The 23539-nt window shown below is 35.9% G+C and overlaps 1 protein-coding gene across 2 annotated transcripts in view; it reads right to left on the bottom strand.

The window, feature by feature from the left end:
* Window positions 1–23151, bottom strand: part of PINX1 (PIN2 (TERF1) interacting telomerase inhibitor 1) — a 49804-nt gene extending 26653 nt beyond the window's left edge. The window contains exons 1-7 of one of the 2 annotated variants that reach the window (XM_039323546.1): window positions 23080–23098; window positions 20976–21085; window positions 20161–20253; window positions 11752–11830; window positions 10897–10989; window positions 10395–10468; window positions 7165–7604 (exon numbers count right to left, since the gene is read on the bottom strand). In XM_039323546.1, coding sequence (XP_039179480.1) covers window positions 7572–7604; window positions 10395–10468; window positions 10897–10989; window positions 11752–11830; window positions 20161–20253; window positions 20976–21085; window positions 23080–23098 — 501 coding nt within the window. In that variant the 3' untranslated portion in view covers window positions 7165–7571. Of the gene's footprint in view, window positions 1–7164; window positions 7605–10394; window positions 10469–10896; window positions 10990–11751; window positions 11831–20160; window positions 20254–20975; window positions 21086–23079 lie in introns of those variants that run through there. The other variant, XM_039323545.1, reaches the window with a different exon arrangement.
* Between the last annotated feature and the right edge of the window lie 388 nt (window positions 23152–23539).

Raw genomic sequence — 23539 nt, 5'->3', positions numbered from 1 at the left:
AAACGTTAAATCAATCACTATCTCTAAAAAAAACCTTTTTAACCCATCAAGTGAAATTTTTAATCCCATTTTTAAATCTGACTCTGGCTTTCTTTTTATGCCAAGCGGGTTTCCATAACAGAGCCTCTATATCATCCGATAGGTCTCCCTTCATTCCTGCACAAATTATTTGAATCAAGGGAGAACATCCAGTTATCAGTTTTTCAAAGAAACTAGCTCTCTTGTAGTTATTCAGTTGTTGCCCTAATAATTCAAACCTCAATGTTTGATTAAGCATGTTTATCATCAATCCAGCCTGGTTTTGCTCCTCTTCTGCTTCTTTCTGAGTAACATAATCGATTATATCCAATGTTGTGATTATTGATTGATTGTCAAGGGTATCATAATTTTCAATACATCGTGTTTGCAGATCAGTTCCTGTTGCTTTTGTAGTTACGTGTGCTTTGAAGTCTCATTTAAATCATCAAGATTCTTAATGGGTTGTACGTAGTATTGTGTAAAGTCCTCTTCAACGTTGGATTGTTCTTCTTCTGTTGTTTTTTGGCTTATAGGATGGTCAGTTGGTATATGGAATTCAGTTTGTAGTTTTGGGGGAACATCTTTGGCTTTCGTTCTGGAATTCATTTGCTCAATAGCTTCAAGAATTTTTTCCAGTATAAGTTTATAATTAAGATGTGGATAAAGTTCCTCCATCTCATTAAGTTGTATGTAGTGTTGTGTAAAATCCTCTTTAGTGTTGATCTGTTCCTCCTCTGCTATTCCTTGGCCTGTAAGTTGTTCAGTTGACGTTTGGGGTTTAGTATGTAGTTCTGACATAGCATCTTTAGCTTTCATTCTAGAGTTCATTTGCTCAGTAGCTTCAACGATTTTTTCCAGCATGAGATTATAGTTAAGTTGTGGGTAAAATTCTTCCATGTCTGTGGTGGTTAAAAATAACCTTTTAGTTTTTTAGTGGAGGCTATGTTTAATAACAGTCAGCCAGTGCTCACCTCCACGATTTCTAGCAGTTAGTTTCACCACCCAGCTGTTTCCAATTCTTTATCTTTTCCCTTTTATGATAATTTGAAGGTCAACCTCAGCTTCAAAATCAAAGAAAAAATTCAGCTGCAGTGCCAGATTTCACCACAAGATGTCCCCAGTAGGCTATGGAATCTCTTTCCAGATGCCAATAAAGTTTTATCCAGTTAAAAAAAAAGACAATGTTTTCCAACTTAATAAGTAATAAAATTCTGTAATAGGGATTTTTTTGAGACCCCAAAGTAACCCCAAAATAGAAATAGTCATTAAAATGGATTATTCTTTCCTTTTGTTTCCAAAGCTTATTTTCCCAAGTAAGCACACGACGCTCTATTAAAAACAGGGAAATAATTCCAGGGGATTTTCACAGGAAAATAGTTAGGGTAAAGAAAGGGAAGGTCTCATCCGGATCTTCCACAGTGGTTCTTGTGCTTAGATGTTCTTATGGCTTTCGGCTGGTACGGCTAGGTGATCGGCCATGTTAATGGCCGATCTTTTCTTCGTCGATCCTAAGGAGCTGCCTCGGACCACGGAAGGCGCTGCCAATCTTCCGCGGTCTGACGAGGTTCCTCCTCAATGGTGGTCGCCCCTCCAGGGCAACTTTCAACCCTTTCCAGGGTCTACCAGCAAAGGGAAACCGGATGGTGAAGAGATGATTCTCTCCGCACGTCCGCCAGCGCCACGATCTGGAACCGGAAGCCGCAGATGTTTTTCTGAATTGCTACGAGAGTTTCCAATCTTTTCTACTGGTAAAAGGAATAAAGTACTGGCTGATCTATGGAGTAGAAGCAGTGCAGGGGATTGATACAATCATTCCCAAATGTTCTCTTCACCCTGGCAGATTTAAGCAGCTCCTCTGATTATTACTGAGCTGAGTATAACGAAACATGTCTTAGGCATGAATCCAACTAGGTGACTTTGGACCAGACACTTTCTCTCAGCCTTAGGATAAGGCAATGGCAAACCATGTCTAAAAAATATTGGCCAGAAAGTATTCAGTTTAAATACTGAATAAAGAACTTCAGGATTCTTTGCCTATATCAGTAAAGATTTGCTTTTCCCCTACATCATCCAGATTGAATAAATGATTTGCACCCTGGTTAAAATGAATGATTAAATGACTGATGGTAGGAAACAAACATTCTATTGCCTAAAAGATCAAATTATAAGACCTCTACTGAAAAAAAGAAACTTCTTTGACTGAGGCGATCTACGTAATTATAGGTCAATCCCAAAAGTTTAGTTTCTTGGAAAAGTGATCAAGGAGATGGTGGCCAGATAGGGGCTCAAATAAAGTGTTGAGCTTGCTTTGTCTGCTGCTATGCTAGAAAATGGGTAGAAGAAAAGCAGCCTACTAGTTTTCCTAAATCTGAAGGTGGTTAATGGACAAGATTCCATATCCTCCCTGTTGCATTGTGCTCCCTTCCTTCCCATCTTTCTTAATTTTAAATTAATTTTAGTATTATTAGTTATTGTTTTTGTGTTTCATATTATAGCTTTTATTGAGTTTAAGCTGCCTAGTCATCTCTAGGCAAGATGGGCTTGCATGCATGTTTAATAAATAAAGCTCATGGCCACTTTTCATTTAACTGACTACAACATCATTCCAACTGTTCTGTGAAACTAGATAGTTAGGAGTCTTTTGCAATTGTTCCAGAAGCTTGTGCTTAAAGATTACTGTTTTGCCCCAGGACACTTATGGTACCAGAAAGAGATCAGATTTTGTCTCTTGAGCTATAAGGCATTTTACAGGAGACTGCTGAGGATGTTATTTAGAATTTTATAAAGAGGTGCCATCAATATGCTAATAACATCCAGCTTCAATGTGTGAGTTGTTCTCAAGTCCCAGAAAAGCAATTATTATACTTGAACGCTGACTGAATTAAAAGTGAACTAAATAAGGGGGAAAACATAAAATTAGATCCAGAAAATTATAAATGCTGTTGGTCACTAGGAAATAAGCAATATGTTTTGCACAGAGTTGTACTCACTCTGAAAGTGCAGGTTCACAGTCTATGAATACTTCTTTATCTCTACAGTCATTGCAGATTTGCAGATGGCATGATGAGGAATAATTTCATATAATCATGCCTACGCTGCCAACTGTGACCTTTCCTTAACTGGTCAGGGTGTGTGACAGTTATTCATGCTTTGACAACATTCTGTATTTATGTACGTGCTTGTAGTCCAGAAGCAGTAACTGTTAAAAATGCAGCATTCTGTTTGCTAACTCATGCAAATTACAAGGACTTTGTGTATGGGGGGAGGTGTTTGTGTGTGCACATACATATACATATTCTCTCCTAAAAGAAATTCCACTGCTGGAATTCCAACTGGGAAACTGCATCAACCTCAAACCTCTGTTATGTAAGATGCAGCTGAAAAAGTGAAACAGCTTAAAGCAAGAGAGAAAGCACTATTCAAGCCTGACAGAACTACAAGAAACCAAAGTAAGCCTTTATTTTCACCTGTCTCTTTAAGTGACCCTAACTAGGCTGCTGCAGGTGGTTCTTCTGCCCTATAGAACCTTTCATCCTCTGAAGAAAGTCCTGAAGTAATCTTTTCATGCTAACAAAGTGTTCTGAGGTTGACTTACTGATTGGAAATTGTCTCTTTTTCTATTCTGCACTAGTGGCTGTTGAAAACTGACCTTCTAGCTTCCAAGGTAGCTTAGTCATGTTTCATCTTGTGATCCTGGGCAGCCCTGAAATATATTCCAGGCATGGCCACAGGAGGGTTCAAAGTTCCTGGGCAGCTCTGAGATATATTCCATGCATGGCCAAGCGAAGGGTTCCTGAAAAATTACATTAAATGGGACTTTTTAAAATATTACTTTTATTCTTCAAACTGTAGTTTATGTACACTTGACATGATCACAACTTTCTTTCCTGTTCTTAAGCTACTGCTATTTTTAATACCATGCACATAAATAATTTTCTAATGATGAAATAAGTGTCATTATAATGACAATAAATTATGGAGAATCATTTTTCCTTACAGGTAAATGTTATAGTTTGCTGCCAATAAAATGCCATTTCATAAGTAATAAGTAAACAAAACAATAATTAAAATTTAAAAAAACAAACCCTGCACTAATTGTCAACCAATTATTGGGTGCAGTTTAAGGCATTGATATTGAAGTTTAACTTAGGGTTTGAGCTTCTGAAGAACCACCTCTTCCATTATGAATCTGCCTCACCAAGATCTGTAGAAGACTTTTCTAAACATACTTCCACTGTCCAATGTTTGCTTACCTGGGAGATGACTTTCTCTTTTACTACTCTCAGGCTAGAATACATACATCCTGATGATGTTCCTTCAAAAAGTCTAGAAAGATGTATCTTTTTTAATTGGCTCTTACTGTAATATTAATTTTAGTTTTTTGTATTCTTTATTTTAGTGTATTCTTTATATCAGTATAAAGACCCTATATTAAAGCATTCCAGCAGATGGTTGCTTAGTGTCTGTTTGAATACATCCGATGAAAGGGAGCCTAACATCTAATGCTAGGGATGATTTTTCTAACGTTTAGTTGGAATCTGCCTTCTTGTAACATAAACCCGTGCCCTGCTCATTAGTACAAGAGAGAATATGCTGTGATTTTCTATGTGACATCCTTTTCGTTATATCTGAAAAATACTTAATATCCAACCCTTTATTAAGCTTTATTCTCAAACTTAAACATATTCAGTTCTATATTTCTTCACAGAATTTAGTTTTTAGTCCTCCCATCATCCTTATCGCCTTTTTATGATCCTGTTTCAATTTTTCTGAATTCTTAAATCAAATCATACATAGCACTTGACTAAAGCACAATGAAGTGGATGATTATTTCCCAAACATATACTTCAACTGATGCAGTCATAAATGGTATTTGTTCTTTTTGCACTTGCCCCACGCTGCTGCCTTATATTGTCTGCAGGCAATTTCTTTCCCCCCTACCAAGCCATGTACTTCCTTTTCAGTACTTGGATATTTGAGGTTTTTTTTCTTTCATGAAGAACTCTGTATTTATCTATTAAAATTCATTTTTATTTGACTTCCGGTGGATTAGCGCTGGCGGTGGTGGCTACTTTGTAGCCGTCCTCCTGAGAAAGCGTTAGAACCGCAGAGAACAGCAGGCATCAGCTGTTCCGCGGCTCAAAACCTCCTTCCCGAGCAAAGGGAGGGAGGGGAGTATCACCTGAATAGAGGTAGAGCCTCTGAGACCCCCAAGGAAGTTTTCTTTGGGGGTGAAAAGAGTGCTCCCACGGAGTTCAGGTTGTCTCCGCCTCTCAGCTGTCTTTGTCCCTTGGGGACAAAGCAAGACGCCGCTCCCACCTCCGCGCTTAAAGAAACCTGGTGAGTTATTTTAAAAGCGGACAGAGCTGGATAAAGGATTTTTTTTTTAATCTTATTTGGACTTTAAGTTTAAAGATTGATTTTTACTTCCCTTTTTTCTTTTATCGAGAGGGAAAGTAAAATGGCGATTGGAAACTTTTTTTTTTCTTGAAGGGAGCAGAACGGAACGGAATGGAATAGATTGTTCTTAAAGGTTTTTTTGAGTTGGATTTGTGTTTTAGGAAGATTACTTTCCCTCTTTGTCAAATTCTTTTTTGTTATTTTTTTAAGGGTTTTTTTTGTATTTTTTCTATTTTTTTTTTAAGAAGGAGGAAAGAAGAAACAAAACTTTTCTTTTTGGAAATGGCTTCAAGGCGGCAAGTAACATCTACAGTACCTAAGGTGGCTTCTTCTCCTGCGATTTTACCAGTACAACAACCTAAAGCTACACCACCTCCTTCCCCTCCTCTGCCATCAGTAATGGTAAAAGACATGCAAGATATAATGGGAAATGCTATATCTCAAATTAGAGGGGAAGTGAAAGAGCTTTTAGTGGAGAATAATATTATTTTGAGGCAAGATATAGTTGTGGCTCTAAAAGGATTTGCTTCTGTGGTTATTATCATATTTGGTGGTTATGTAAAAATATAAAAGCTTTTTGGATTAGGATATGGTGGAATATTCAAAGAATTTTTAAAAGAAGGATAAAATTTACTCCACAATTGTTTTTGTTGGGTATTGTTTCCGACTGTGACAGTAAAGAAACTATATTAATGTTAAATCTAATTACAGCGGCTAGGTTGTTAGTAGGGCAATGCTGGAAGAAGGAATCTTTGCCTACTTTGCAAGAATGGTTTCTTAAAGTTTCCTATTTAGCGGAAATGGCAAAGATTTCGGCTTTTTTGAAAGATCAACTGCAAGAGAAGTACCTTTTGGTATGGAAAAGGGATAAATTTTATACAATACAAGTATGATATAAAAAATATTACTTAGCTTTTGAATAATTTATATTTAAAGTTTAAGATATTTTTTAGATATTTTTTTTCTTTTTCTAATTTCTTTTTTTTCTTTTCTTTTTTCTTCTTCTTGTTTCTTTTCTTTTTCTCTTTCTGTTTTTTAAGTATTGGTGTTAAAGTATTTTATGATTTGTTTAATTATTGTAACCAAATTTGTATATGGTTCATTTGTGTTTAAAATTTTTTCTTTTAAATTTTAATTAAGCCTGTATTCAGCTCTGGGAAGGTTGGGGGAGGGTTGGGGGAAGGGAACTTTTTTTTTTGTAAAATTTTAAAAATTTTCAATAAAAAAAAAAATTCATTTTTATTTTTGGCCTTTTTTCTATGCTACAAAGATTATATTTATTTTTAGTTTTGTCTTCTAGGATTGAATTTCCCAATGTTTCCAGTTTGTGGACCAATGGGAGGGGGGAAAGAGAGCAGATGGTTCCGTGTGAGCTATCGGCATGCACGTGCATATGCAGCTACATTTGCCCGAGTGGCGTGCACACACACCTGCCACTCATACAAATGGAATGCACCTGTATGTGCTCTACCACTGTTTGTGCAAATGAAGATGTGTGTGCATGTTTCCGCAGCCCGATTGCAATCCCTTCATGGCTCATTAGTGGGTCGCGGCTCACAGGTTCGGGACTCCTGTTCTAGGATATTAGGAATTCAATCCAATTTTGTATCATTTGATATAAATTTCTTCTATCTCTTTTATGAAAATAATTAATAAAAATATTTAAAAGTAGAGTATTGAGAACTGATCCTTGTGGAAACACACCCAATTTTTTTCCTGTTTGATGAAAACCACTGATACATATTCTTTAAGAAGTATACATTTATACAACACAGGCTATTTTTTATTATACCCAAGATATATCTAATGCATTTTTTAGAAAGTTAACAGATGAAAAATTAGAATAAATTAATTTTGCAAGATTTGTTCTTGACATATCCAAACACTTATTTGGTAATGCTATTTTTAAGGTGTTTCCAGATTATATTTTTCTCTATGTTTCCAGGCATTGTTGTTGGACTAAAGCCCTGTAGTTCATGCATCTTCCCCAACTTTTTTTTTTTTTAAGACAGATATTTGTTGGCTTTTAATCACCGGGCTCTCAGTAGTTCTCCAGAATTTGAATAATTTAGTTGAGAACTTTTGCTCAGTACAATAAAAAAGTAAACATCTGAGCAATTCTTCTCCTGCTGAAAAGGTTCCTTGATGGAAGTCTAATCAGTAACTGCAATTACTTCACCATCTCCCTGAGAAAAAATGCAAACAATCTGAATGTAAAAATAGTCAGGTAGGCAATTTTTTGCTGTGGTTTTTATATAACAAGGACATCAAGGATGACAGAAATTCCCCTTAACTAGTTACAATACACACTGTTGCTTAGCCTTATAATTTGCTGTACAGGAAATAAGCTGTCAACTCATAAGGAGGCCAAATGTTTGTTTGCAGCTAAGTAAAAAAAAAAATAGGAGAGTTTATCTCACATAAGGGAAGAAATGGACATTATTCTACCACTTGAAGATTTAATTGGAGGTTGACAGAATATTTGTTTCCATGGGGAAAAAATATAAGAATCAGGCTTAGAGGTTTAGTTTTAGAGGATCTGCAATGCAGGAAGTCAATAAGGTTAAGATATAAAATATATAATTGTTATTGGCAAGCTTATCTCATATTTTAAGGGAGGCTGTGTTAATCCAATGTAGCTAGAGGGCAAAGGGTAGAAAGAATCATGCTTGACATAGGCACCTCTTTCAGGAAGTCAGAGAAAGACTGTTCTCAGTTGCTGGCATTTCTTTTTTTAAAGAATTCACTTAAAGTGCATGTTTGACGGAACCGAAAAGCAATCACAGGAGTTTTTAGTATTTTGTAATCAATGAAAGAGCTGATGCATATGCAAAGAAGAGAAAAGGTACAGTGGAGTTTCTTGAGAACATAAAACATTCAACAAAACAGAAATGAGATCTCTTGAAATAAGATAGCAAGAAACATAGGGTGAAAACTATATTAGCAAAGGAACATTCCTCATCTGATTCACCTGGCTTAGATACCAAAATTGAAAATGTTGGCTATGCTAATCTTTGATTGACAATAGAACTCTAAACCTTGATGGACACCAGGACTCTTCCTATCTAGGCAGGAAGAGATACAAGGATGTTCTCATCCACCATTTCCTGTTCTTTTAATCCTGACACTCATATATGGTGTGTGTTTAGTGCCAATCTTCCAAAGAATACAAACCTTCAACCACATCCTAAGGACATACCAAGAGCTCATGGATACTGTCTAGTACCATGTTTTACTATTTCTAATCAATCCCACATACCAGACTAGATAAAAAGAAGAGCTTTATGTGTATATACATAATAAAGTTAACTTGAAATACAGTTTTTGAATGAAATAAGCTTCCCCATCACTATACAATCTCAGCTTCCAAGACATAAAACAGAAACCAGGAAAGCAGTATGGGAGTAGGCAGTTAACAATTTATGTGATGGTTGAAATGATCAAATACTAGTATTTTTTAAAAAGCCATTTACTTCCCTCAGTTATTCTGAAGCAGCTGTCTTACAAGCAGAAAAAGAGCTAGAAAAGCTAAAACCAAAGGAATATTTAGTTTGATATTCAATTTCTAGCAGAGACCAAACATTTATTTCTGGCCATTTTAAAAGAAGATTCTGAAGATAACCATCCTTTCCAACTGTTTATATCCAACAGAAGGTAGTATGGAGGCCTTAAAATTTGAGGCTCCTTAGAACTTTCATATTAAACAAGGGGCAAAAGAAAATAATGCTCTTCTACATGTTTCTAGATTTCATTCCCCATCATTCCTGGCTTAAGTTGAATGGGAATTATGGGTGCTCGCTATCTGGAAGGCTGCAATTTTCATATATTTTCCAGGATTTTATATTTTTCCCAAAGACATTCATTCTGGAACAAATACTCAACAAACAGGTAGATAAAACATGAGAATTTTTCTAAAAAGGAACAAAACTTTACAAATTGCCTAATTTTTAATTTTGTCTGTTAACACTTTTCATAGCTGAATTTAATCAACTTGTCCATATATTAATTCATACTAGTTTCTTAGCAAGTTACTCTGTTTCCAAATTCCACCATCCAGAAAACATCACCTGCATTTTCAGAGAATTTACATTATTCCCAAACTGGATAGGCAAATATTCCCATAATTTCCAATCAATTGATTATGAATTATGGTATTTGTGGTGAAACATACTATGTTGTACAAGGTTGGTTTACAGCAGTGGTTCTCAACCTTTCTAATGCCGCGACCCCATAATACAGTTCCCCATGTTGTGGTGCCCCCCAACCATTTATACATCACCGGGTGCCAGGGGTGTGGCCAAAGAAAAGGGGAAAAAAATGGCGGACAGCCTTGTTTGGTGACCCCCGTGAAATGGTTGTTCGACCCCAAATGGGGTCCCGACCCACAGGTTGAGAACCACTGGTTTACAGGAATAGATAATAGAACTTAACTGAGACCTATGCTTCTTAATTTTTTTTTAATGACACAAAATGTGGAGTGTTGTGCCTAGCCTTTTATTATGTTTTATAAATGAGCACTAACAATCTACTTGCAAGTAGCTCAGTGATGGTGAACCCATGATATGGCATAATGTTTTAGGTAACATGCCCAGTATTTACCAACATCCAATAACTATTCTCAAAAGTACACCTTGTTCTTGTGTGATTTTCAGAGCTTGCGGAGGCTGCATGGGGTTGTGTGAGAGGGCCATGTTCTCGTGCAGCTTCCAGACCCACTAAAAATCACAGAAGAATGGATGTACTTTTGCTATTCAAAGGCTCCCCCCCCCAAAAAAAAACCTGCAAAGGCCGTGGAAGAGTATTCTCTGAGACCACTTCAAGACTGAAAGCTTTGTGTGAACTGGAGCTGCCTTGGGTAGGCCACAGCAATGTATATAATTTTCAAATGATGTATAGCAGAAGACAAGTATTTTTAAATGATTAGAATAAATGAAACAGCCCAATGCATATCTACAATGTCAAGTAAAATCACATACTTGCATTTTTTTGATTTTGCGTTTCCCAAAAATACAGGATAGGTCATCTTCACTTCGTGAAGAGAGATCTTTTCCTGGAAAGAATTGCAGGAAAAACAACAAAACAATTTATTGCTTTCTTCTAGAATAAAGGTTAGGTCAATGCTCCTGAGGAAGAAATTTAAGTGTTCTCCATACACATTTTAAAAACATTTGATTCATTTCAATGATGCTTAAATCAGAAAAAAATTCTCCAAGACTTACTGTTTTTGGAGGAAACTTGCTTCCTTGAAGTAAAAGTTGCAATGTGCATCAAAACCAACTGCATTCAATATTCTACAGGCACCAACACACATGCCTTAGCTTCAAATTTAATCCTTTCCATGCTACAGATTCTCCATCAAATACTCTCAACAATATTTTTATATATTTAAATAGATTTTTTTTAGTGTGGTTATTGTACTGATCACATTAGAAACATTTTAATGGGGTTTTTCATGTGACAGGTTTCATCTGAATTTACCTTTGGCAAATTTCACATAGTGAACTCGTTTTTTAGAGGTCTTGGATTTTTCCTCAAGGTTAAAAGTTTTCTTTTTATCTTTGCAAGTAGATTCTAGAATACAAACAGAAAATGCAATTACATGAGGCCAAAACCTACAGTCCTTCTACCATGCTAAATTCCAATGTATTCTCTCCATACTTCTTGCTTTTTCAATGCATCTTTACTGATTCTTACAATAGCAATAGCTTGCTTCCAGCTTCTACACTGAAAGTGTTGTTCTTCCTTGAGCTTCTCAAGTTATAAAAGTCTTGCCTTCAAGTTCCATCAGTGAATGACTTGTGTAAAAGATCTGTGTTCTTCTCAGTCCTGTTGCCAATTAGCCAGAGAATGGACAATTCATTTTTTGTTTTGGATCATTATAAACAGGAAGAACATGTGCTTAAGAATGGCAGCTTTTTCTGTGTCCGTCATGATATGAGATGTTCTTTCAGACATCTTCAGGAATGTGTGTTAATGGACACTAAGATGCGAAGGCCAAATTCAAAAGCCAAATTCAGATGCAAAGTGATCTTGATGATAAAGAAGATCTGCATCAAGATGAGGATTTCAAAATGATCATTCATCCAGACTACAAGCATCACTATTTTGGTAAAACTATCAGCTAGATGTGAGAATAAAGTCACCTCATCCAAAGTTATAACCCCAATCCCACAAAATTCTAATGTTCAGCAAGTCTGACAGAGTAGGAGGTGGGCTTTGATTACACAAGCTTGCACTCAAACAGCAATAGTGACCTCATGTGGTCAACATACTGTATGTAATTTTATATTAAGATTATCATTACCAGTTGCCCTCAAAGCTGAATCCTGTTACCTGGATCATCTTGTGCATAACAATTATTCAATTCTGCCAAAAGCTGGTTGAAATCATCTTGGTGAGCAATCCAGTTGTCCTGCACACAATACACAAACCAAATGATTGCAATCTAAACTGATCAGGAGTGAGAAAAAGATAACAAAAAAGACAATAATTAAATAATTAAAAACTATAAAATTATTACCATGATCATCATTGCCTCTTCCATGTTCTACTGATTCAAATTCAGACCACCAAATCAGTTATCATAAATCTAAGTATGATATACAAACCATGGTCTGCACTCCCAAATGCACAAGCAGAAGAGTCACGCTTCAAATCTGCTTTAATTTGTGGATCATTACATCCATACATCCTTGATGTGATATAGTAGCCTTCAGAAGCTTTGGGGTTTAGCAATTCATAGAAGCTAAGAGTAGCACTTGGAACTAAAGCTTGCAATGCTGATTTGCTGGCTAACTGTAAACTATATGGTCTGACATAAATATTTTCATATGGGACTTAATTAGTTGGCTGCTTATAATGATTTAGAATGTTTTAATGCAAGATGTTTGTTCAGTTCACACATTAACATTGAAATGGAAGTGCTAAAATTTGTGTGATATTAAAAATTTACTACTACTACTACTACTACTACTACTACTACTAATAATAATAATAATAATAATAATAATAGAAGAAGAGGGAGCCAAGCTATTCTCCAAAGCACCTGAAGGCAGGACAAGAAGTAACAAATGGAAACTAACCAAAGAGAGAAGCAACCTAGAACTAAGGAGAAACTTCCTGATAGTTAGAACAATTAACCAGTGGAACAACCTGCCTCCAGAAGAAATGAATGCTCCAACACTGGAAGTTTTAAAGAAGAGACTGGACAGCCATTTGTCTGAAATTTATTTATTTATTTATGAGACTTATATACCGCTTTAAGTGCAAGCACTCTCTAAGCGGTGTACACCAGTAAGCAATGTATATATATATTTACATTGCCCCCAACAATCTGGGTCCTCATTTTACTTACCCCGGAAGGATGAAAGGCTGAGTCAACCTTGAGCCGGTGAGATTTGAACCGCTGACCTGCTGAACACAGTCAGCTAAAGTGGCCTGCAGTACTGCACTCTAACTGCTGCGCCATCTCGGCTCTATGGTATAGGGTTTCCTGCCTGAGCAGGGGGTTGGACTAGATGACCTACAAGGTTTCTTCCAACATTATTATTATCATTATCATCATCATTTATTATATATTTTTTAACATCATACAAATTTTAGCACTTCCATTTCAATGTTAATGTGTGAACTGAATAAACATCTTACATTAAAATTATCAACATTCTAAATCATTATAAGCAGTCAACTAATTCAGTCACATGTGAAAATATTTATGTCAAACCAAACAAAAATGCATTGTAATTACTTTGTCTTTCCCAATCAAATTAAACTTAATTTTACATCTGCTAAATTAATTAATTCTATATCCAGAAAAACATCTACTTCTGCTTCATTGACTAAACTAAAGCCTTTGATTGTGTGGATCACACACAAGTACCAGACCATCTTATATGTCTCGAGAAACCTATATACGGGTCAAGAAGCAATAGTAAGAACTGGACACGGAACCACTGATTGGTTCAAAATTGGGAAAGGAGTCCGGCAAAGCTGTATTCTGTCGCCCTGCCTATTTAACTTATATGCAGAGCACATCATGAGAAAGGCAGGGCTAGATTAATCAAAAGTTGGAATTAAGATTGCCAGGAGAAATATCAACAACCTAAGATATGCAGATGATACCACTCTAATGACAGAAAGTGAAGAGGAACTAAAGAGCCTCTTGATGCAGGTGAAGGAGGAGAGTGCAAAAGTTGGCTTGAAACTCAACATTAAGAAAACCAAGATCATGGCATCCGGCCCTCTCAATTCCTGGCAAATAGATGGGGAAGAAATGGAGGTAATGACAGATTTTATCTTCCTGGGCTCCAAGATCAGCACAGATGGGGACTGCAGCCAAGAAATTAAAAGACACTTGCTCCTGGGGAGGAAAGCTATGGCAAATCTAGACAGCATACTAAAAAGCAGAGACATTTTAGGGGGGTAGAAAGAGTGCTCCCTCGGAGTTCATTGCCTTCTCCGCCTCTCAGCTGTCTTTGTTTCTTCGGAAACAAAGCGAAACGCCGCTACCATCTCCGTATTTAAAGTAACCGTGAGTAATTTTAAACCGGACAGAACTGTTTAAAGGACTTTATTTATAGTTTAGCTTTATTTTTTTTTTTTTTTAGTTTACTTAGTTTATTTAGTATGTGCTGATTTTTTTTTATTTTTTGAGCTTTCTTTTTTTTTCTCGCGGGCGGAAAAGTGAGAGTGAAAGTAAAATGGCGTTTTGAAAGTTTTTCTTTTGAAAGACGGACTGGCTGAATTATTGCTTAATACTGTTTTCTTTTTTAAGTTTTTTTTTTATCTTCTGGGAGTTTTCTAAATTGATTCTATTTTATTCTATTTTATTTTATTTTTAATCTTTTGGATTTTTTATTTTTTACTGGTATTTTTATGAAGAAAGGAAGATAAATTAAAATGGCTTCAAAACGACAACCAGCCACTACAGCTCCTAAGGTAATCTCTTCTCCTGTTATTTCTACTGGGCAACAACAACTTAAAATAATACCCCCAGTGCAGCAACCTAAAACTACTCCACCTTCACCTCCCCCATCTGGTACATCAGCACAAGACATTAAAGAAATAATGGTAAATGCTGTGTCACAGTTTAGGGAGGAAATGAAGCAATTGTTGGAACAGAATAAATCTGAAAGTAAGGAAGAAATGAAGCAAGAGATGAAGGAACTTTTAGAACAGAATAATACTATTTTGAGGGATGATATACTTTTAGCTTTATCTGGAGTGGCTTCAGTGGTCGTGAAGCTGCACTCTAGAGTGGAGGAAATTGAAGAAACAGTAGAACTTTTGGATTATAAATTCCAAGATATGGAGAAAAAAGTGGAAGCTTCACAAGATGATATTCTTATGTTCCAGTATAGACAGATGGAATATGCTTTGAGAATAAGAGGCCTGAAAGAAGATAAAACCCAAGACTTGATGGAAATGGTGATTAATGACTTGGCTGTTATTTTGAACATAGATAAAGATGAGTTACGTGGGGAAGTGGAAAGAATTTATAGAGTTAATTCTTGGATTGCAAAACAGAAGAATCTGCCTAGAGATGTGGTGATATATTTTGCTAAGAAGTCTTTGCGAAACCAGATTTTGCAAATTTTCTACAACAAAAGATTCCAGATTGCTGCCCAAGATATTATTATATTAAAGGAAATTCCACCTAAAATTTTAAGAAGCAGAAAAGATTTTGCTTTTTTAGCAAATGAACTTAAAGCAAGACTGATGCCATTTAGATGGGAGATTCCGATGGGTATTGTCCTGAGCCATGCGGGGACACGTTACAGACTTAATACAGTTGCTAAAGCTAAGGATTTTTACAAAACGGTCCTGGGTGCAGGCTCACCTCTGCCCATGATGCACAAAGTCTTGAGTGATAAAGAGATGGAACAGAAACCTGAAGGTACAGGTGTGATGACTGCTGGACAGGTGGTATGGATGTCCCAAGCAGAGGTTAAAGAACAGAGAATGACCCGTGCAGCACATAAACGCAAAGAAAAAGAACAACAGAAAAAAGAAAAAGAAATTAAAGAATCTACTCAGCAAATTGTCTCAATGCCGGTGGGAGGAGCAAGACCCAAAAGCTCTGCAACATACTCTTCAGTAGCAGAATTTGAGGGGATCTTCTCCAGGCTCAAGGCCAAGGGAGATGGCAAAGCTCCTGACCTGGAATGTTAATGGATTAAATATTCCTCAAAAGAGAAAAAAAATCTACCATTATTTAAAGCAACACAACAATGATATTATCTGTTTGCAAGAAACTCATATTACATCTAAAGACCAAAAATATTTAAACAATCCTCGTTTGGGATCTCATTTTGTATCTCCCGCCCCTGGGAAAAAAGGGGGTGTGGTAATCTATGTTAAGAAGAATTTATCTGCTATCCTGTTAGAATCAGATCCTCATGGAAGATATGTTATGCTTGAACTTGGTTTATATGGCAAGAAAATTCTTATCGTGGGGCTGTATGCACCAAACCAGCAACAGGAGCAATTCTACAGGTTGCTACATCAGAAAATAACCTTGTTGGACTATAGATCTGTGATTTTAATGGGAGACTGGAATGGTGTCTTAGATATACAAAAGGATAAAAAAGGCTCTTCTACTTTTTTTAAACAGGCTAAGCTACCTAAAGCCTTCTTTGACATGAAAGAAGATTGGGAATTGAGAGACTATTGGCGTGAACGTAACCAGGAAGAAAGGGACTTTACCTTCTTCTCAGATAGACACCAATCTTTCTCAAGAATTGATTTTTTTTTGATTACAACAGATTTATACAACAGGGTGAAGAATGTAAAAATTTTTCCTAGGACATTGTCTGATCATAGTCCAGTTTGGATGGAACTGTTTGCCGAGAAAGAAGACAGGAGATCCTGGAGGGTGAATGAGAATTTATTTAAACAAGAAAAAAATGTCCATAAACTAAAGGAATGTTTAAAGGAATATTTTGCTTTAAATATGAATAAGGGAACATCAATGTCAATGGTGTGGGATGCAAGTAAAGCTTTTATGCGTGGTATTTTGATAAAAATGAATAACTTGCATAGACAGAAACAGATTCAGAAACGTAAAGATTTAGAAGAGGAGATTAAATTAAAAGAGAAACTCCTAATTTCAAATCCTTTAGATGAAAAGGTGAAAGGAGCTATAAAACTGTTAAAAACACAATTTAACATGTTGATGGCTGATCAAGCTGCAACCAATTTACTATTTATGAAACAAAATACATTTTGTAATGCTAATAAACCAGGGAGATGGTTGGCTTATCAGTTAAGAAAGAAACAGAAACAGAGGAATATAGATAAAATAAATTATAATGGTAAATTGGTTTATCAGAAAGAATTGATTAAGAAATCTTTTTTAGAATACTACCAAAAATTATACAAGAGTACTAATATTCAAACTACAGATATAAACAATTATTTAGGTAAAGTTAATTTTCCTAAATTAACAGAAGATCAGGAAAAAGAGATTAATGGTTTAATTACTAAGGAAGAAATTGTTACAGCTATTAAACAATTGAAATTGGGCAAAGCGCCGGGTACGGATGGGTTGACATCTATTTATTATAAAACTCTAGTAGAAGAGATGACTCAACCGTTGTGTGAATTGTTTAATAACTTATTACAGGGGTTAGAGATCCCTCCATCTTGGCGTAATGCATTTATATCACTGATTCCAAAAGACAATCAAGATCTTACATTGCCTAAAAATTATAGGCCCATATCTCTTTTAAATGTGGATTATAAAATTTTTGCAAAAATTTTAGCTAATAGGTTTATGGGGATTTTGCAGCAGATTATACATAAGGATCAATCGGGTTTTATAACTGGAAGGTATATGAAAAATAATGTTAGACAAATTATTAACTTATTAGAGTATTTAGAAAAGAATAACCAAGTCTCTGCAGGCTTGATATTTTTGGATGCTGAAAAAGCCTTTGACCAAGTGAACTGGCAGTTTATGTTATGTTTAATTAAGGAGATGAATTTTGGACAAAATATATTACAAGTATTATCTAATATATATCAAAAACAGACTGCTCAACTTATTGTAAATGGGGGTTTGTCAGAGGCTTTTGTAATAGAAAAAGGTACAAGACAGGGATGCCCGTTATCCCCGTTATTGTTTGTTTTAACATTGGAAATATTGTTGATTAAAATTCGGGAGTCTCAAGAAATAAAAGGAATAGAAATTAATAAAAAAGAATATAAATTAAGAGCCTTTGCAGATGACTTGGTTGTTACTTTGTCTCAACCTATTTGCTCGGTGGTAAAATTATTACAATTGATCCAACAATATGGACGTGTTTCTGGTTTTAAAATTAATAATAATAAGACCAAAATATTAGCTAAAAATATGACTAATGGTGATAAACAGGTTTTAGTTAAGTTAACAGATTTTGAAATTGTTGATAAGGTAAAATATTTGGGGGTTACATTATCTGCTTCCAATGTTAAACTGTATAAAAATAATTATGAAAAGTTGTGGACGGAGATACAGAAGGATTTAAAAAATTGGAACAATTTACAGTTATCCCTTATGGGTAGAATTGCAGTTATTAAAATGAATGTCCTGCCAAAGTTTATTTTTCTGTTTCAAATGTTACCTATTTTAAAGAGTGATCGTAATTTAGATGAATGGCAAAAAGGTATTAATAAATTTGTTTGGGCAGGGAAAAAACCAAGGGTGAAACTTAAAATAATGCAAGATTTTCGTGAGAGAGGTGGACTCAAGGTACCAAATATGAAATTGTATTATGATGCTGTAGTACTAACATTGATCAGCGATTGGGTGAATTTAACAAATATAGAAATACTTCATTTGGAAGGTTGGGATTTACTTTTTGGATGGCATGCCTATTTAATATTTAATAAAAAAGTAGATCGGGTTTTTAAGTCTCATATTATAAGAATCTCTTTGCTTAGAGTGTGGAGGAAGTATTATAAATTTGATTTTAAAATACCATTATGGGCTATACCTCGGCATGCCATAGAAGGTATAAGGAAAGGGGTTAATATGGATATGGTTTCTTATGCACAGTTACTTAGATGGGATGGCCAAGACTGGCAGTTAAAATCTTTGGAAGAATTAATACATGAAAATCTAACTTATTCATGGTTCCAATATAGACAAATAGTGGACAGATGGAAGATGGATTGTAAAATGGGCTGGCTTAGAGAAGATGAAACTCTCCTAAAACAAGTAAGAGATCAAAGGCCAACCCATATTAAGAGAGTTTATGGGGTTTTAGTGGAATTGGATTCAGAATCTGAATTAGTTAAAGATTGTATGATTAAATGGGCACAGAATATTGGTGAATCGATTTCAATGGATATTTGGGAACTTATTTGGACAAGAAATGTTAAATTCACACAAGCGCAAAATTTAAGAGAGAATTTTTATAAGATGTTTTATAGATGGCACCTTGATCCAAAGAAAATGTCCATTATGTACTCTAATTTACAGCCGAAATGCTGGAGATGTGGACACTTGGATGCTACTTATTATCATATCTGGTGGACGTGTAAGCATATAAAAGCTTTTTGGATTAAGATATGGTGGAATATTCAGAGAATTTTTAGAAGGAGGGTAAAATTTACTCCGCAATTATTTTTATTAGGTATTGTCACTGATTGTGATGCTAGGGAGGTTATATTGATGTTAAATTTGATTACAGCCGCTAGGCTGTTAATAGGACAATATTGGAAGAAGGAATCCTTGCCTACTTTACAAGAGTGGTTTTATAAAGTTTCGTATTTGGCAGAAATGGCAAAGATTTCGGCTTTTTTAAAGGAGCAATCTCAAGAGAAATTTTTTGCGGTATGGGAAAAATGGATAAATTTTATACAACATAATTTAGATATGGAAAAATATTATTTAGCCTTTTTATAACTTGTAATGATTGTTTTTTTTTTCTTTCTTTCTTTCTTCTTCTGTATTATTATTTATATAATTTTCTATATATGTTTTATTTTTCGCCTACCTCTTTCTTTTTTCTTTCTCTCTCTCTTTTCTTTTTCCCTTTTTTCTTCTTTCCTTTTTTTTTACGTATATTATTATTATATATATTATTATTATGATTTTTATTATTATTATTAATTATCTTATAAATTGTATACGTTATTTTTTAAAATTTGTTAAATAATCCTATATTCAGTTCTGGGAAGTCGGGGGGGGGGAGGGTGGGGTGGTTTGGGAGGGGGGGTGGATGTTTATTTGTAAAATTTTTGAAAAGAATTCAATAAAAAAAAAAAAAAAAGAAAGGCTGAGCGCCAAAGAATTGAGGCCTTTGAACTATGGTGCTGGAGAAGACTCCTGAGAGTCCCCTGGACTGCAAGGCGATCAAACCGGTCAGTCCTAGAGGAGATCAACCCTGACTGCTCTTCAGAAGGCCAGATCCTGAAGCTGAAATTCAAGTACTTTGGCCACCTAATGAGAAGGAAGGACTCACTGGAGAAGGGCCTAATGCTGGGAAAGATTGAGGGCAATAGAAGGGGACTACAGAGAATGAGGTGGCTGGATGGAGTCACTGAAGCAGTAGGCGTGAGCTTAAATGGACTCCAGAAGATGGTAGAGCACAGGCAGTCCCGGAGGAACGTTGTCCATGGGGTCGCGATGGGTCAGACAGGACAACAAAAAACCTAATAAAAAACTTGATTTATATGCGTGTGTGTGTGTGTGTGTGTGTGTGTGTAAGCGCTTGAGCTATGAGTCTGTGTAGTCTCAGTTCTATTACCTCCACTTACCTCCTGGCTCACCGAAGCTCCCAATCCCAATGTGTTGTTCTTCACCTGAACAGTAATATGCTCTGTGTTGCCTTGTTCTTGAGCCCCAAGCCCCTAGTGGAAACAAATGACAAACAAATCTGTCTTGGAGAACCTCATGTTTTTTTAGTGTGCAGAAGGGTGTCAATTTTTCCTTTTCTTGTCTTTTTTTTCAATCCGATTCTCAACAGGTTGAAATAATTAGAAAACAAAACAAAACCCACACATACTCAAACAACTAGCAACCAGAAATCAATCATCCATTCTTGCAGAGAAAGGGAAGCGAGTACCCACGGTTGCTCCTTCTGTATGAGACAGAAGCTTTTTCTTACTAATCTGAAAACTCTTGAGGTATAATTTCTCAATGACTCTTGATTCTTAGGCAACAAATGGGTCTAGAAGGTGCTTCTGCTTGCATCAGCTTTGCACTCATAAGGGAGTCCAAATGTAAGAATTTAACTGGGACATCTTTCCTGTAATGAAAGTTCAAGTTGAGGCACATCTTCAAGCTTTAATAATTGGATTCAGGATAGTGGCTTCAGGAAGTTTATCCAGAGTTCTTATGTCAAGGGAAATCAGTTTGCAGTAAACTTCAGATTTTATTTGAAAAGTAATTTGTTCCAGATGAAAGTAAGAGGATCCTTGTTAGGAAGGCCAAAGGGCAAATGATCCCCATTTAATTTCTTATTCTGGCAACTTTTATAATACTTATTTTATTTCATAAACATGTTGTTCTCTAATTAACCCTGAAAATACTAAAGAAAACTTAAGCAGCTATTTTCAACCTACAAATTTACCTTGCCTTTTGACCATCCCATTTTTTCCAACATCTTCTGGCCAAATTTTGATTCATCTTTACTCCAAGCACTGTTCCGGGGATCCACAGACCATTTCAGTTTGCGACGTGCTACAAGAGAAAATGAAGTAAAATCTAGTCATATTTTCAAAATCGAAATAGGAAGCCTTTCCTCTTCACAAGTAGTGCTTCTCCTAATCAAAGCACTTTTTCTGTAAAGATTTTTAAAGAACATTTTAGGCAATGAATACACAAGGCACTGGGAATCTCAACAAGATGTACTCAATTCTGTGAAGAGAGAGAGATTAGGAAAAGGCTCCAAAAAGATGCGAGAAAACAGACTAACCAAGTCAATAAGTATAGTATTTCCTAATATAAAGGATATTATAATCTCTTCCCAGAATATTCTATACTCGCTTATAAGGGAGATCAACAAGTAACTCTCAAATTCCACAATTAAAAATTGGAGGACTAATGGTAGACTTACATTTTTCACCATAAATTATTTTAAAAATACTTATTTTCATGTTTGGATTATGTCCAGAAAAGCAAGTTTATTTACCAAAAAAATGAAAGTAGGCAATCTTTTTCTAAACAGCTTGAACAAGAAATGGTCAATATTTTAAGATACCAGGCAGGATGATTGACAAGCAATTTTAAGCAATTTACTGACAAATGTTTAATGCAACTAATATTGCATTCAAGTTTGCCATTTTGTAGTAATTTTGTGAATCTCTATTTGCACACACATTGATTTACAGCATTCCCTAAATCTGTTCTAAGAAAAAATACTGATGAAGAACAAGGGATAGGAAATAGGAATTGCCTCTGATAAATAGTGATAATTGAAATGTATATTATACTTCTGATATCAAACACTCAAATTTAATTCAGTATAAATTTAGAATTTTTATTTATTCAATTTATATGCTGCTTATTGAGATGATGTTAAGCACTTTACAAAATATAAAAAGATAAATTTGAAAACAATTAAAATTAACAAGGATTGAATATAAACTAAAAACCAAGAGGATGAGTGGCATAGGGGTGGTATGTTCTTTGTTCCTCATCAGCCACTCCCACTCTAGGCCCCCAGGACAGCTGGAAATGCCAGTTTTAAGACCCTTCTGGAAGGCCAAAAGGTTGGGGTGGATGTTATCTCTGGCAGCAGAAATTTCCAAAGTGTCAGGGACACAGCCTCTTTTCCTGGATGCCACTAGCCAAAATTTATTGGCAGACGGGGTCCAAAGCATGCCTCTTCTGCTAGAGTGAGTGCGATGGCCAATCCTACTGGTGTGAGATGACTCCTCAGATATCCTGTTTGACTCCAGATATTGCACTGACTAATATAGCAGCACTGTCCACTTGTTTACAGATAAATTTAACACCAGCATTCAATCTGAGCTTTTCTATGTCTCCTCTAATCTTTGTCTTGAAGCATTTTCTATGGCTTCTCCAACTCAGCCTTTGTAACTTGAAGCAAAAAGCAAATTACAAAGATAAAGCCTCCCTCACCCCAATCTCAATATTGTTTCTAACTCCTCTGATACCATGTGGGGGCAGCATAAGCACTGGTAGTAGCTTTAAAAATGATCTGCTTAAATGCACAGCACAGACGTCTATATACGTTCTGTGGCTATGAAAATCTGAACGACTATTAAATGAAGCAAAGATGCAGATAATACTGTGCTGTCACTTAGTCGTCATCCGGGGAGAAACACGGCTTTAGATGTTCACAGAAGATAGAACAGGGTTGAAAGCGACCTTGGAGGACTTCTAGTCCAATCCCCTGCTCGAGCAATCTTCAACTAGAACCAAACAAAGATTTGGAGACTGAAAGCTTTTGAAACCTAGCGGAAGAAAAAAAAATGAAGCAGCTGCTACTCCCATGTTTTGTTTATGGGCATCAATATCTAATCGTCCCATACTGGAAGAAAGATCCTGCCTGGACATAGATTTAAATCTCACTTTACCATAGCTGATCTACACAAACCACAGACATCTCATAATGATCACAGGCGTAGAAGCGGGGGAAGGGATTGCCAATTACCCCCATATCTCACGCTGTTTTCGACCTACTCCGTTTTAACAGGCATCATACTCACGTTCTGCCAACATCGCCATCTTGCGGGAAAAGAGGGGACCTTTCGCTACTTCCGGCGCGGAACCACATCCGCGACCGCCGCTTTATAGGCGTCCAACCTAAGTGCCCGATAAAAGAAGGCGAAGAAAAGAAAAAGCGAGGGTAAATCCGAAGGAATGGCCAAAAATCAAAAGCTATTTTTTTTCCTTCTTTGATTAGGCCGCAGAACAGATGATCTCAATCAAGACTACATTAAGTTCTCTAATTATCTCTGTAGATGTTGGATTTTTTTTTTACGGTGTTTTACTTTTGGGGCGGGTAAGTGTCTTGCGTTTTGAAGTAATTATTTAGTAGCGCGAAACCCATTTTTATCTACCGCAATTTTTATTCCGCCTTGTAATTGATATTGAAGGACGCAATTTCCTTCCCATTGTTGAAATCCACGTAAGGATAAGTCCGCTATTTGTGCATTTGAAGTCCCA

The sequence above is a fragment of the Crotalus tigris genome, unplaced genomic scaffold (genome assembly GCF_016545835.1).
Source record: "Crotalus tigris isolate CLP2741 ecotype Arizona unplaced genomic scaffold, ASM1654583v1 scf7180000024277.1505481, whole genome shotgun sequence".
Lineage (NCBI taxonomy): Eukaryota > Metazoa > Chordata > Lepidosauria > Squamata > Viperidae > Crotalus > Crotalus tigris.
This window is presented reverse-complemented; position numbering and strand designations above follow the sequence as displayed.